The sequence below is a fragment of the Microtus oregoni genome, unplaced genomic scaffold (assembly GCF_018167655.1).
Source record: "Microtus oregoni isolate MIOR12 unplaced genomic scaffold, Mior012 000029F_ref0000214, whole genome shotgun sequence".
Taxonomy (NCBI): domain Eukaryota; kingdom Metazoa; phylum Chordata; class Mammalia; order Rodentia; family Cricetidae; genus Microtus; species Microtus oregoni.
Window position 1 is genome coordinate 29222257 of NW_024543088.1, and position 15773 is coordinate 29238029.

The 15773-nt window shown below is 38.0% G+C and overlaps 1 protein-coding gene across 1 annotated transcript in view; it reads right to left on the minus strand.

Annotated features, from left to right (window-relative positions):
- The window catches only part of Gmnc (geminin coiled-coil domain containing), a 32586-nt gene extending 17049 nt beyond the window's left edge, over positions 1-15537 (minus strand). Inside the window, exon 1 of the mRNA XM_041677921.1 lies at positions 15433-15537. Within this exon, the coding sequence (XP_041533855.1) occupies positions 15433-15537 (105 nt within the window). The remainder of the gene's footprint in view (positions 1-15432) is intronic.
- Positions 15538-15773: the final 236 nt, after the last annotated feature.

Here is a 15773-nt window from a genome sequence, read left to right on the forward strand (position 1 = left end):
AGCATTATGATCTTACAGGAAAGTAGGTGTTCATACTAACACAACTTGAACCATACTGCCCTCTATGGGATTTTGGCTAATTTACAACTTTTTTTCTCTTTCCTCTCTCTTCCTTTCCCTACTTCTCTTCTTGCATTCAGTCCCCTCCTCCCTGAGTTTGTGCTTAAAGACACAATCACGGATTGCAGAATGAAGTTACACAATTAAAACTTAGGTGTAAGGTTTGTATGTAAAAGGAGTATTTGCTAAAATGGGCAACATACCCATACAAGGTGCCCAACAGGTGCTGGACTAATAATACTTTATTCAGTAGAATTTAATATACAGTACAAATACCAGGGCAAAGCACAGCTTTAAGCTCACACATATGCACACAGACACTGATTTGGATAAAATCAGTTCTCTAAATCATATATTGAAATGTAAATCATCAAACTTTGATAAAATAATCAAGAAAAAGGTAGTAATGATAGGTGATTTGATAATCAACTTGCAAAGGCTGTGTGTTTTTGTGTCCCTATGTGGCCTTCCCTCTGGGAAATTCATGGAAAGATAATTTAATGACAGAGATGCAAGGAGTATTTGAGATCACCGTGTTTTTTCTCTTAGTTGCAGAGGTCTTCTGGGCAAAGCTCTTTCTCTCTCATGGATCTTTCTTTCTTTCTTTCTTTCTTTCTCTCTCTCTCTCTCCTTCCTTTCTTTCTTTCTTTCTTTGTTTGTTTTTTGTTTTGTTTTTTCGAGACAGGGTTTCCCTGAGTAACAGTCCTTACTGTCCTGGAACTAGATCCATAGACCAGGATAACCTTGAACTCACAGAGATCTGCATATCTCTGCCTCCTGAGTGCTGGGATTAAAGGCATGGTTTAATTTTTAAAATTTAAATATGATTAGAGAATTTCCCCATTCCTTCAGCCCATTCCATGTATCCTCCTTGTCAAATACATGACCTCTGGCCTCCTCCTTTTATTTAATTGTTGTTTCATAAATATTTGATAAAATATAGAGAGACAAATTACTTAATCATTACAATGTTGTTGTACTATACAAGTTCAGACAGAATCCTTAGCAATGAATTACTATTTGAGCATCTATTTCCTATGGAAGAATAATTTTTTTTGTCTCAGAATTCCTTAGTGGTCTGTAGTTCTTTGTCTAGGATTGGAACCCTGTGAAATTGCTCCCTTCAATATTATCATGTCTGTTTATATTATCCTTGCTCAGTTCTGGTCTAGAACTCTTTTTTAAAAGTTCTCAGAATTTCTGGGCCAATGATATCTCTCCCTTCACCAATAGACTCTGTTTGGCTTCAGTTTATATCATTTCTACTCAATTATTGCTTTGTCTTCCTAGGTGTCTTTGGTCTCCTCCTTCTCCTTCTCCTCCTCCTCCTCCTCCTCCTCCTCCTCCTCCTCCTCCTCCTCCTCCTCCTTTTTCTTCTCCTTCTTCTTCTTCTTCACCCCCTCCTCCCCCTCCTCCTCCTCTTCCTCCTCTAATTTTCCTTTGAGAGTTTCAAGTCCATAACTAACTTATTACTTTTCCTAATAGTTCTTTGCACCAAACATAGCATTTCACTTATTATTTATAGCTAAGACTTTTTCTATACACTGAGTATATCACATAAAATATACTTTTCATCTAAGTGTTATTTTGATGGAGTCAGAGTGAAGAGAGAACTAAGAGTTTGAACAAGGCTTTGTCTTTCTTTAAAAAATATTTTTTATGGTCTATTTAACTTTATTTTATATGCATTGGTGTGAAGGTGTCAGATGCCCTGCAACTGGATCTTCAGATAGTTTTGAGCTGCCATGTGGGTGCTGGGAATTGAACTCAGGACCTTTGGAAGAGCAAGCAATACCCTTAACCACTGAGCCATCTCTCCAGTCCAAAAGGCTTTGTCTTAAACTGGAACTCTCTTCTGTTAAAAGCAAGCATGTAGGCTACTAAGTCCTGTGCCTTGATTTCTTTATCTCTAAACAAACTGTATTTCCAAATGTCTTTCAAGTTTTTGGTGAAGAATTCAAGAAATATTATGCCAAAGAGTCCCATGCACATTTACTAGGCCTTAATGCATAGTTTGAAAAGTTATTAGATGTTTAATGAAAAACCAAATTTATCTTACACTAAACCTATTAACAACTTATTGATTATTTTGTAATGAGCAAATAATATTTCTCTTACTCTCTGTATTTCCTTTGTAATCTTATTAGGATGTTTTGTTATCAGCTGATATTATTTTAAAGTGATTTAATGAATATTTTCTTCATACATAATTATTTACAGTCCTATACTTAAACTGTTTAGCAGCTTCCAAATCAAAATTTGCTTTTCTTTCTGAAGGTCTTACTGTTGGGCTTTCTTCCTATGAGCTGTTGGTCTACTAAGGCCTCTTGGATGCTCAACTTACTAGACCTGGATGGAGGTGGGGGTTCCTTGGACTTCCCACAGGACAGGGAACCCTGATTGCTTTTCGGGCTGGGGGGGGGACTTAATTGGGGGAGGGGGAGGGAAATGGGAGGCGGTGGCGGGGAAGAGACAGAAATCTTTAATAAATAAATAAATAAATAAATAAATAAAACAGCATAGGTGACTATCATTGTCCTTGGCTGCTAATCTGAGATAGATGGTGAGACTCTCTTGCTGAACACACATGTTCTGTCTGAAAAACAGAGAAGTTAAGCTTGAACTCAGGAGAAAGCTTCCTTACTTGTGGCATACTTTCTGGTGCTAGTAGTGCTATTAAGGCTATTGGGAGGCTTCATGGCACTGGTAGGTGCTATTCAGGCTGATGGGAGAAAACAAACATCAACAGTCTCACTCACCCCTGTATGCCATACTTCCAACAGGCCAGAGAGCCACTACAGCAGCAGTGGCAATTCAGTGATCATGGTAACTAACCATTTTCTGATTAGTCTTAAGGTTTGTTCCACATAAGCAGTTAATGTCTGCTGCTAAAATCTTTGTCCAAAGCTTCCAATTGATGAGGACATAAGTCCTACTGAGGAAGCTAATTCTTTGAATAATTAAAGATGATAGATCTATAAAAAATAGCCTACTAAAATAATGTTTCCATTCACAGATGAGTGCTGTTGTTAGCTTTAATCAGAGATGCTTCCCTTTGCAATGGGCAGCATTTACTGCAGATACTCATAGCTGGTGAGTGGACAGCATTTACTGCAGAGATTTATAGCTGGTGAATGAGAGAATAAACACTGTGAAGTGCTCAGCTGTCAATAGACATATATATCACCCTTAAAGGCTCAGGGAACTTCTCAGTAAAAAGGGATGGAAGAATGTTAGGAACGGAAAATAGTAGGGTTTTGTTATCTGGGCATGACATGGCTGTTGTACTCTCGAACTTATTGTGACAGTGCTTGCCTGCACTAGATTAGATCCATCTTTACTTTGCCATGGAGCAGGGAGTGCTGTGTATAGCACTGGTGTATAAGCAGCTGTTGGCTGATGGAAGAGGGAGAAACATGTTCTTCAGTGGTGTAAGCACTGGCAAAATACCCTTGCCTTTCCAAATAAAAAAACACCTTTCTGTAAGGAACCTAAAGGAGCTCACAAAGTCACCCCTTCCCTTAAAAAAATGAAAGTAGAAGCAAAAAAATAGCAAGGAACAATAAGGGGAATGAATACACAAGAAGGTAGGACACAAGAATGAAATGTATGGTGAGTATAACAGCAAAATATAGCATTGTGTATTTATGTATAATTAATGTACCCTAATAAAAATATAACAAAATTTGTCAGAGAGGAAAGTGTACCAGTGCTCCAGAGCATCTTCGTTGAAGCCATGGCTCACTATAATACTGAAATGCATGCCTAGATGAAGACTGAAGAAACTAATGAAACTCATGTTGCATGAAATCATATGTAAAAGAACACAAAACAGGAAGAGTCTGTGTGGAACAGTTATGATGTGAATGAGGCAGACACAAGAGCTCTACCCTTCACATAGCAGCTTGATGGAGCTGCTAATTTCTCTCCCTGCTCTGGTCCACTTCCTTTCTTGGAAGTGGATTTTATCTCAATGACTTCTCTTATATTGCTTACAAATGACCCGTGTCTTTAGTATGTGCATATCAATTTTATGTTGCCTGAAACAGTGGTTAAGACTCATCTCTACCAATAAATAGATCCAAATTGATCAGTACATTGCTTGAAAATAATCTGTACTCCACTGCAGTGCACTATTCAAATCAGCAAGGTGATTCATATTCTGAAATAAATCTTCCCTGAATGTTTTATTCTGTTCTCTCTGTGCTTACATACTATAGTATCACAATGTATGTTGTGGTCACTACATTGTTAAAACTATGAAGTCTAACTACTTTTCTCAGCCAGTTTTATTCACAATTCATTCATTTCACTGTCAATGTTTTACCAAAACATTCTGAGACATGGTGGGGAAAAAATCAAATTGATGTATTATATTTTGTCAAAATTGGTGTCTTGAAAACAAGGTCACATAATCATGAGCATAGTGTAGCCAAGTGAAGAATTATTAATGAAGTAGGTCACCATGGAAACTGATTTAGTATTTTCTCACCACTAGGACCCAAATACCTGATATAATCTGTCCTAGAGGAAAAATTGATTTCGCATCACAATTTTGGAGAATTCAGCCTGAGTCTTTTAAAAGTGCCCTGGGCCTGGGCAGAACATCATTGGCTAAGGAAATTATGACAGAAAAAGATGGTTCAACTCAATGATAGAAAGAACGATAAGAGTGAGTCAAGGAAGAGCCAGAGACACAATGCCCAAGAAGATGTGACCTCAGTGACCTTGTTTTTTCCAAACTCTAAAGTCTCCAGAACTCCCCACAATATTACCAACAGCTTGGCATAAGCTTTAACAAAGGAATTCTAAGAGATGGTTCATATTCAAACCAATGCAGAAATCAAGTGCATCAAGGGTGAACCTAGACAAGCAATGCAGTTACATGACTTAGGACAAGGTATAGGAGGAGGTTTGAAGTGACACATATTATGGGAGAAAGCTGGAGTGTTTACTTGTGAAGTTCATTTTTTTCTATAAAATAGAAGATAATAAATTCATTGATAAGTGTATTGGCTTGTAGACAGCTAGAAAGGTCAAAAGTTGTGACAAAAGGAAGGAAAGGAAGGAAAAGAACATCAGAGTCAAGGCAAAAGAAAAGCCACAGATGTATGGAAATAAAGGTTATGAGGCTGGGGCAGACAGATGCAGGAAGAGGACTTCTCTCAGAAGAGGAAGCTCCCAACTCGAAAACACAAAGGTGGACAGTTGTGGTGGCACATGCCGGTAGTATTTGCTGAAAGAGGCAGAGGCTGAAGGATCATGAGTTTGAGGCCAACCTGGGCTAATATTTGGAAAAATAAAACAGAACATGCCAGGAAGTGGTGGTCTTCCCTTTTATCCTAAAAGTCAGGAGCAGAGGTGAGTTCGAGGCTAGCTTGGTCTACAAATCGAGTTCCAGGACAGTCAGGGCTACACAGAGAAACTTTTCTCGAAAAACCATAAAAGCCCCAATCCAACAAAACAAAACAAAACACAACACTGCAAAAGTGAAAATGGGCAAATCAAGAAATTAGCCAAGGGTTAGGAAGACTAGATTGTCACCAGATAAGGAAATAAGATTGTAAAAGGCTCGCTTTTGTTACACAAACACACATACATGCACACATGCACACACACACACACACACACACACATCCTCTTTGGTACAGTCCAGAACTCACTTAACCAGCCTTCAAGAGTACTCATTGGTAAGATAATTTTACTGACTTGAGAGCCTCTCATGAATGACCAGCACTCCTGGGAATATGTACACTATCAGCAACAGTATCAGTTCTACCTTAATGCACTCAGAATTTAGATCTCCATTATGTATATTCTTCTTTGGCCACCCATCTTACTACCATAGATTCACTACTAAGCATCCAGTCCTAGAGCCAATGAATTTCAGGTTTGTGATTGAAATGTTTCTATAATTAAATTGCCTCCATTATTTCAAATTTAACAATTTCTCCATTACATTCATAAAATTTCTTAAGTGTATAAACTTATGAAGTTTAGTGATATGTTTGAGGACTTGAATGCTAGTGGTAATTTGCCTAGGAGGCTTGTGGTCCTCTATTGGATAACAAGTATTTTAAAAAAAAACCACACACTATCTTTAACATATGTTATAGCTAATATATATATGTAACTTAAAATATAGAATCTTCTTAAAGGGTGAGTTAAAATGATTTTTTTAAGAATTTGTTAATACCTTATAGTTTTCCTTCAACTGATAGTCCAGTGGTATTGCCAATATAATATACATATGTCTTAAAACTAAAATGAGGTAAAGAATATGAACATATAAATAACAGCAAATTGCACATTTCTTATTACTTTCATTTTTGAAAATCTTGAACATTGAAAACAAGAAGTAAAATTAAAATTTTACATCTTTTTATTTTCAAAAATGACTTCATAGAAATTAATCTCCATGACTCTACCAGTTGCCATCTCATATGCTGCTCAACTATCAACTAAACAATTCTCTATTGAAAAGGGTTCTTTTTCATCCCAGGAACTCCCTGTACTGTGTCTAAGAGAGTTAGGAATCCTCAACTACTTGTTTGTAATTCCCAAGCTTTCCCAGTACTTTCTCAATTTGATTCACATATTTTATTTCATGTGAAATCATCTTATCTAACACCTTTTGCCTTCTGAGATCTCATGCAAAACATATCCTCCCTATTTCCCTCACCCCCACTGGTCTTATGGGTAAAAACTAGCTCAGGACTGAGATACATGTCATCCCTAAAGATGTGGTTTTTGCTAGTTATATTAAGGTTAGGGTTAGGTTTAGGGTTTGGGTTAGGGTTAGAGCCCTTCAGTACAGTATTTCACCAATGTTATGATGTAAAAGTGATTGAGACTTAAAGGGTCTTAAGAATGTCCTACTTCTCTTTTTCCTATTCTTTTGTGCTTCCCATCAGACTAGGGCCACTTTGCTTTATATTATAATATTTAATATTCATGAAAAAGGGAGCTGAGTACTTTTCACAAACCAGTTCTCAGGAATAGTACCCAGTAAAGTTCAGTTACTGAAAAAAATGACTAATGAGGTCAGCTCTAATTCTTCTCTTTGAATGGAGACAGAATCATGAATCTTTTCTAGAGTAGATGTGCGCTTTGTGCATTCTGTAAAAAGGAAGGAAGCCTGGGAGCTACACACTCTGCATAAGGGCATTTTGTAGTGACTTGTTTTCTGGTTATCAGTGGTGATATTCTGTTTGCTCTTTAACAAAAAAAAACTTGCCTGAAGATCAGAGTGCAGAGCTAGTCATACCAGTTAACTATAGCTGCCAGGCAATGGTGGCACATTCCTGTAATCCCAGCACTAGGGAGGTGGAAATAGGAAGGGACATGGCTGGGTGGAAAGAAGAATATAAGGTGGGAAAAGACAGGAGCTCAGGGCATTCAGTCTCAGGATTCATAGGGACAAGGTCACCTCTTTGGTCTGAGTGTTTTGTAGAGATAAGAACTAGTGTTTGGCTGCTCCACTTTTCTTATTATTCAGCATTAACCCGTATATCTGACTCTGAGTTTTTATTATTAAGACAAATGGGAATTCATACTGCACATGTCACCATTGCTAGTCCTTGATAGCAGGCAAGGCCAGGATGGGAAACCAAGGTTTATTGTCTCGCTATAAGATATGAACAGTGTGATATGTGAATGATGGGTGTTGATACAGGTAGCATAGACAAGACCCTAGTAAAGAACCAGATTTTTTTTAATATTTATTTATTATGTATACAATATTCTGTGTGTATGCCTGCAGACCAAAAGAAGGCAACAGACCCCATTATAGATGGTTGTGAGCCACCATGTGGTTGCTGGGAATTGAACTCAGGACCTTTGGAAGAGCAGGCAATGCTCTTAACCTCTGAGCCATCTCTCCAGCCCAAAGAACCAGATTTTAATAAATAGGAGATTACTGGATAACTTTCATCACTGATTTTTATCTTAAGGATGAAAAGTCCGTAGTTCACAATGATCATAGTTAGACTGTTGGTTACTATTATCAGAAGTTTAAGTATCACAGATGAACTCTTCCCCCTTATCAGTCTGTTTCTGTGTCCTTGTTAAATCCTGCTCCTGGGCCCTTTTCCCTAAACTTCTTTGTTCTTCCACACACACATGGCCATAGCCCTTCCCTTTAAACCCAGCACATATCTTTCAAGCCCCGTGTTTTTATTCTACTCTGACTTTGCTTGCCCCAAATCCAAGACAAGTACAATGAAGTATGTTCTAAATGAGGAATAGAGAGACCTAAGTTGTATGACTTGACCTACCCCGACCTACCATACAGGGTAAGTCACTGAAGTTCTCTCCAGAGGGCTGATTTTTCCACTTGTTGAGAGAACAAGTCTCGGAGTGGAATTCTCTCTGCTCTTTTTGATCTAGGAACTCTGAAACTTTCCTTTTCAAAATTCTCTCACAAATCTGACCTTCTTGAGCTGTTGCATCCTTCAGACACTAGAGGGGGTCCTGGAGACAGTTCTAATATCCCCCAGACTGAAGCAAAGGGCAAGTCCATTAACAGAGATAAACTTCCTGATAAAGAAATGCAGCTCCATTTTCCACTGTAAAGAGCATATAAATAAAGGGAATGTTGCAACCACTGTAGTAGTACCATTTTTATTATGTGTGACCTTGCAGTGTGGCGTTCAGTTAATTTGCTTTAAAGCTAGGCACACACGTGGGATCCCAGTACTGGAGAAATAAGGAAGAGGGTATTGTAAATTCAACGACAGCCTCAGCTACAATGTAAGGGTAAGGTCAGCCTTATCTAAACAAGACCCTGACATGAAACCAGCAAACAAACAAACAAAACACTAAAAGGGAGAGCCCACTAAATCAATTTGTTCTAAATAGTGATCAATTCTAGAACATTCTACCTTCCACCTTTAAATTTGTTAATGAAAAGTCTGTTTAGAAAACAAATGTAGAATATGTGCAAATATGAGAGTAAGATTTAGTACATAGTTAGGTGTTGAAACTTTACTATGCTGATGGCTTGAAATCCATATTTATGTTCATCTGTTTGCTCATTGATGAACAGCTTCCCTGGTTCTTAACTTGACTGTTTCAAATAGTGTTGTAATAAAGACAGATATGTAAGTATCTCTATCATGAAGGAAAAACATTTTAAAAATCTGGACAGGATGGGTATGGAGTAGGAAGGGAACACATAGATAATATACCTACTATGCAATTTAGTATGGAAATCTTTAAAAAATCGTAAGCTAGAACAACCATGTAATCCAGTATTGTCCAACTTAACTTATAACATGGTCACTTTAGGGACCCTTGACCAACAATATCTCTAGATTTCATAAATAAATAAAAAATCAATTTTTCTTTGAATTTATCTGTTCATGCAATATATACATAAAAGAATATGCAAACAAGCAACGTGTGTGTGTGTGTGTGTGTGTGTGCGCGCGCATGTGTGTGTGTGTGTGTGTGTGTGTGTGTGTGTGTGTGTGAAGTTGGGTGTCTTTTTAATATAGGGATTCTCTGAAAACACATAATGGAGGCACAGACCAGTCAAAGAACTGTCTAAGAGGATTAAAGTCTACTGTATATTGAACTGCTAGACTTATAGGGCAAGTGTCAAGGCCATTTGTTCAACTAGGTCATATGCTATTTCAGTGATTCTTCTAGTGCAGCACAGAAGAAGCAAAGACAATGAAGGTGAAGGTGATCCACACCATTAGGCTGGGCCCTGATGGCTGCGTGGCTAGTGTGCTTTCCCCAAAAAGAAGTACTTGGGAGCAAAAGAAAAAAAAAGAAACAGAATTAAAAAAAAGAAAAGAAAAGAACCCTATGCATCTCAGTCTTATCAATGGAAATTGTTAGTCATAATTCTAATGGGGACTCCATGGACTTAGAATTTGATATATGTAATATACTATCGACAGGTTGTTCAACCATTCCACTTCATTGTTAATGTCATTTTGGTCAGTTGGTCAATCTGACCAAATACTCTGTTCTCTTGTCACAATGCTGCACTTCTCTCTCTTTTTTTTCTTATTCTTTCAAACTTCAGAGATTCCTGTTGTCAACCTCCTTTCCCCAAACTGATGGTTGGAATTGTTCTAGATTAATCCTAGTCCTCCTCTTATACCTTGCCAAGATTCCACTGTCTTTCTGTACCTTGATAAATTCTAAATGCATGTGGTTAGTTTGTCTTTTTGATCTCAAAAGAGAGTCACTGTCTTAATGCAGCCTTGACTCCTTCTGGACACACTGCAGGAAGCACAGGCACACTGTATCCAAAATAGATACATACTCCAAGATCATTTCAATCTTCCATTCAGCAAATGAGGCTATCATCCATGCTGTGCCAGAGTCAACTCTAGAGGTTACACACCTCTCTCATCTTCACCTGCCACAGTCCATCAGAAAAGACATCTTTTTTTCCCCTATGTGGTATTTATATTGATTATTTGGGAATTTTATATAATGCACTCCAATCACATTCCTCCCATGTCTACCCTCCTACCTTTGTGCTCCCCCCAAAGGAAAAGAGTACACCAACTTCAATTTGTGTTGTCCATAGACTCATTGGCTCATGGTCAAACTCCCAGCAGCCAGGCCCTTAAAGATAAAGGAGTCCTTTCCCATTACACCCTCACCAGAAGCCATCAACTGTTAATAGCTAGAGTACAGCATTGCTATCCTACTCCCTACCCTCCAGTTTCCATGGTCACCTGATCGTTGGCATAAGGTGCTATAACATCTTGTTTGGCTATTAGAATAAACATGTTAAAACATTACTGGATTCAATGACTCACATTTAATCTGTATTAAATTAAATTTGTAATTACTGGACTTTTAAACAAATTTAGAAATTAAAATTATGAACTAAAATATTTACTCTCCATGTTTAAACTGATTAAATAATAAATTCATTGAAAAAGAAAAGTGACAATTGATATTATAAAATATTTAAAACTATATAAAGCAGTGAGTTTTTTCACCAAAATTGGTTAGAAATAAACATATAAAGTGCCTTATAAATTTAAAAAATAAAGAAATGAGCTGTGGCTGTTGCTCAGTGGCATAGCACTTGCCTAGCATGCAATCATCCTCTTACTGCCAAGCAAACAAACAAGCAAAATCCCCACAAACCTGGAGAAACAAAAAATTGAACTTACTGTCTAATCTACAAAACGAGCAGAAAAATGTTCAAAGTAGGAATTAAAGAAAAAAAGTGAAATAATGAGAATAATTGTAATAAAGAACTGAAAAAGTATTGAGCTCATCAGAAAATGTCTTTAATTAGTTTTTAATAACCCTATCCACTAGGCATATATGTAATTTACCTGGCAATGAGAAGAAATAATATAAAATGTCTAAGATACAGAGAGAGCTATAAAATGAGTTATTTTAATAAAAATCAGAAGGCACCGTGAATTTATTAATGCAAATCATTTTGGTCATTTTCTTATTAATGTTTTAGAAATACGGATGTTTAAAATGTTAATTACAGAGCTGGAGAGGTGGCTCAGCTCTTAGGAGGACTTCTTGCCCTTGTATAGATAGCACTAAAATTCAATTCCGAGAACTGATGCCTGGCGCCTCAGAGTTGCCTATGACTCCATTGTCAGGGGATATGAAGTTCTTTTGGCCTCCATGGGCACTCTATGCAGTGTTCAAACTCACACATTGGCATGCATATCTCAAAATATGAAAAATCAATTGAAAATAATAATCTGTTTTCCTCATGTGTTTTCACTAACAAGTGTTTGGTTACATTCAGGGTTGACCAATCTTATTTTGGCATCAATAGTAGAGAGAGAACACTTAAGGTATAAAGCATTTTATGAAGCTAATGTAGCGTTCAGCGAAAACTGATTGAGAGTCATTAAGAAGATCCGTAGTTCAAGCTTCCCTATCAAAGTTCTGAAAGCACAAGAAAAGGCTGCCTTTGTCTGTGTGACATCACTGCATTATTAGCATCCACGGTTTAGAGAAGGATTTAGTGGGTATGGCTACTCTTTGGCTTCCAGTGTTTTCCTTCATGCTTGGTCTCTAAGTTTCCTAATCTTACTGTGAAGGATTGACGCGCAGAACTGCTACATGACCTGCAATATCCCTGCCTTTAGGCTTCACTTCCTTTCTCCAGCCACCGTCCCCAACACAACCGGAAGCTAAACATCAGTGCCCAGAGCCATTGCCTTGAGTGCTCCCTGCTCTGCACTGAGGGCTCCCGGTGGTCATCTGCCCCACCTGGTCACCAGGCATCTGGTCCCATCGGCTATTCTGCTTTGGTGTGCATTCTCACTCCTCCGCTCCAATTAGACAGACAGCACACTCAGCATGCTCCATGTCAAAACAACTGACTTCTAATAGACTTGTATTCACACTTTTTTTTTCCTGACACTCATGTTTTATTAGCACATGCTGGCTTGGCATTATTAACTCTTCTCTCCCCCGGGCTGCCAGAAAGAACCTTTGGAGTCAATCCTTAGCATTTCTTGCCTTTCCCTCCCTCTAACCAGTCTCACCAGAACCACCTTGGCCCAGTGCCCATCACTAACCTGGAACATGGCATCTTCCATAGCCTCTTGTTTTCCCAGTCTGCGCAGCTCATCACTGCTCAGTTTTTGTCGAGCGTCCTGCTCCTTTCTTAGCTCGCTCGATCGCCTTCCTCAGAGAGTCACTTTCTCTTACAGCAAAAATGCTACAAGATTTTAAGAACTCCCCAAATTAGTTGCTAGTGACTAGTCAACAGCATCTCATATTTAATTGCACCTCTTTATGGTCCAGATATAACATGAAATCTCATTGTACGTTAATCACACTGAAAGTGAAAGTAAAGACCTCCCACAACGACCTTGTAAATGAGCCTCTGCCTATGGAAATGAGATTATAGTTTGTGTCAGCATGGCTTTCATTTATTAAATCACACCAAAGCAGAGTTTTTGAAGAGGCTAAACTGAAAAGGCAAGTTTATGAATATATGGGTACTTTCATTCTTATTTAAAATGAGTTATTGCTTGCTTAATGACAAGTAATAAAAACATATATTTTAAAGAAGGCAACTGGTGTTTAAAAGCAACCCCTTGGTTCTGATTGTTAACTGGTTTTCTCCCCTGGGGGTAAGTGAAGACGCTGGGTACAGCTTGTCTAACATTATCATAAAGGGTCATTAAGAAAACAGCCTGTAACTTGTACTGATCTGTGGTTTCTGCAATTGCCCACTGACTTATATCCTCTGAATCCCTGGTCTTGACGTCCTATCAGTTGTTTCCTAAGTCACTTTAGGTCACATGTCATTATGACAGTGTCTGTTACTCAGGGGTCCAAGTCCCTTGCCACCTTCAGTGGTTATTTAATATAATAGCAGAGATTATGTAATTGATAATGAAACTGGATCACAACTGAGGCTTAATTTGGGGGAGCAGTGGCCTATGTTTGGTGAATATTCAACCTTTGAGCTGCTCTGCCCTAATCTTCACATAGTCCAAAATTCTCAGATTGTTTCATGAGAGAATTTACAATAATAGCAACAAAATCATAAGTTTTAAAATTAGCATTATTTAGTTAATTTTCTATTTATATTTATTCTTTTATGGATTCTTTAATTTTATCTTTTAACTTTTGTATTTTCTGTTTACTTTTGTATTTATATCCACTTTTTTGGTCCCACAAATGTTATCAATGAAAATGTGAATTTTCTACACAAATTCAATCATGATTCATAATTTTATGACACGTTTATTTTAGACATATAAATGAAGAATTTGCATATTTGCTTATATAATACTTTTCTATGTAACTTTAGTAATATAGGCATTATACTAATTAAAATAAAGTAACTTAACATTTAAATTGACATCTGTATCTTTAAACACTTAAAAGAAATACATTCTTTTTTTTTTTTTTTTTTTTTTTTATTTATTTATTTATTTATTATGTATACAATATTCTGTCAGTGTGTATGCCTGCAGGCCAGAAGACCCCATTACAGATGGTTGTGAGCCACCATGTGGTTGCTGGGAATTGAACTCAGGACCTTTGGAAGAGCAGGCAATGCTCTTAACCTCTGAGCCATCTCTCCAGCCCCAAAGAAATACATTCTTGTCTAAATTGTGATTTACCCATTTATTACCCACACCTTGCTAAGGTTTAAAACAAACAGCATCACTAAGTTCTGGAAGTAAAATTGAGCATCATTCTATGCTGCTGGAATTAGTGTGATTCATTCCAGCAAAGCCGTGCTAACGAGCAAAGTGCAGCCTGTGTGGGTGTAAATTTGTTCAAAGCAGTCAGCAGTGCTCCTCATTTACATAGAACAAGCACATTTAAAGTAACGTATACTGACTCAAAGTATTAGGCATTTCTTGTGTAGGTCTGAGATAACTAAAACAATTTCAGAAAGTTCTCATTTCCTCATAACTTTTTCCCCAAACATTGCTCAAGGACTATTTCCCACAGAGAAAACTCAAACCTGCAAATATGTACATTTAATTTTATAATGTGACATCTCTTACCTTGGGATGAGATTTCTTAGCCAGAATCATACACCGCTGTTCCTGACATTTAACTTCTCTTTACTCTCTGGAAACCTCACGACTACCTGAAAATGTGTTCCACTGGCTCACGTGCAATTATATCATCAGTCCCCTCTGTGTGTAACAAGAGACCTTAACCACAGAACTGGGAAATAAAAGGAAGAATTATGCCAGGAGCAGCCACGATGCCAGAAACCTGCTTAGCAGTGATTGGCTAAATGGGCCAACCAGTTGAGTTTCATTCAGCACACTGGACTCTTGAGTTAACCTACGAGCATATTCTTTTTCTCATTTTCCCTATTTTTTTTTCTTTTCTAAGGTCTCCTTTGATTTCATGCTGGCTTTTTAAATTGAGGATAAAGTTAATTCACTTAACAATGCCACAGCTGGAATTGAGTATGCCTCTTCCACTGCTGAGCTGAGGGGTTGAGCTGCTTTGGTGTGTCCTATTGGATGCCCAACACCCTTGACGGCTGTTGCTGACTGGTGCTTCTAGCGACAGGCAAGAAGTTGGCTAATTATGAACATATGGTTTGGCAGACACCTTGTTAGCGTGCTGCTGTGGAGGTGTTTGGAGGCAGGAGAAGGGGGAAACTTGGAGGTAGAAGGTGTGGTTGAAAGTCCCACTGATAAGCCTGGGGGAGATTTGATTGATCCTAATCTATCCTTTTTGTCAGGAGCCAGCGTGCTTCTGGCAGCAACAGCTTGGTAATAACAGAGATTTGTGGCCCTTAAGCTCTTGTGGTGATAGCCGGCACACGACCAGACCAGTCAACTGGCTGCTTAAAAGGCCTTCCTTTAATTGGCCACAGTGGTGCGAACAGAAATGAGATGTTAGGTCAAGGTACAACACATGGCCTACCTGAAATGGCTCGCCGTGATCGGCTGCACAGATGTCACCCTTTATTGATGTGATCCTCAGCAGAGGGACAAGAGACGCCTTGGGGAATGGGCTGCAGGCAAGCATGTAGTAAGAGCAGCAAGTGCAGTCTGCATGTGCATATTACCTCCAGGAAAGCAGAGGTGTATACAGGATTGAGAGAAGTCTTAGTACATTGTTTGTGGGTTATCCAATTAAAAAAAAATGAGTGTTTGCAATTTATAGAATGGAAAAATGAAATAAAAACCCAGTAGTGAATTTGTATGTGAACTTTGGATGGTTTTATTACTCTTGTTTTATAAATTGTGTGTGTGTGTGTGTGT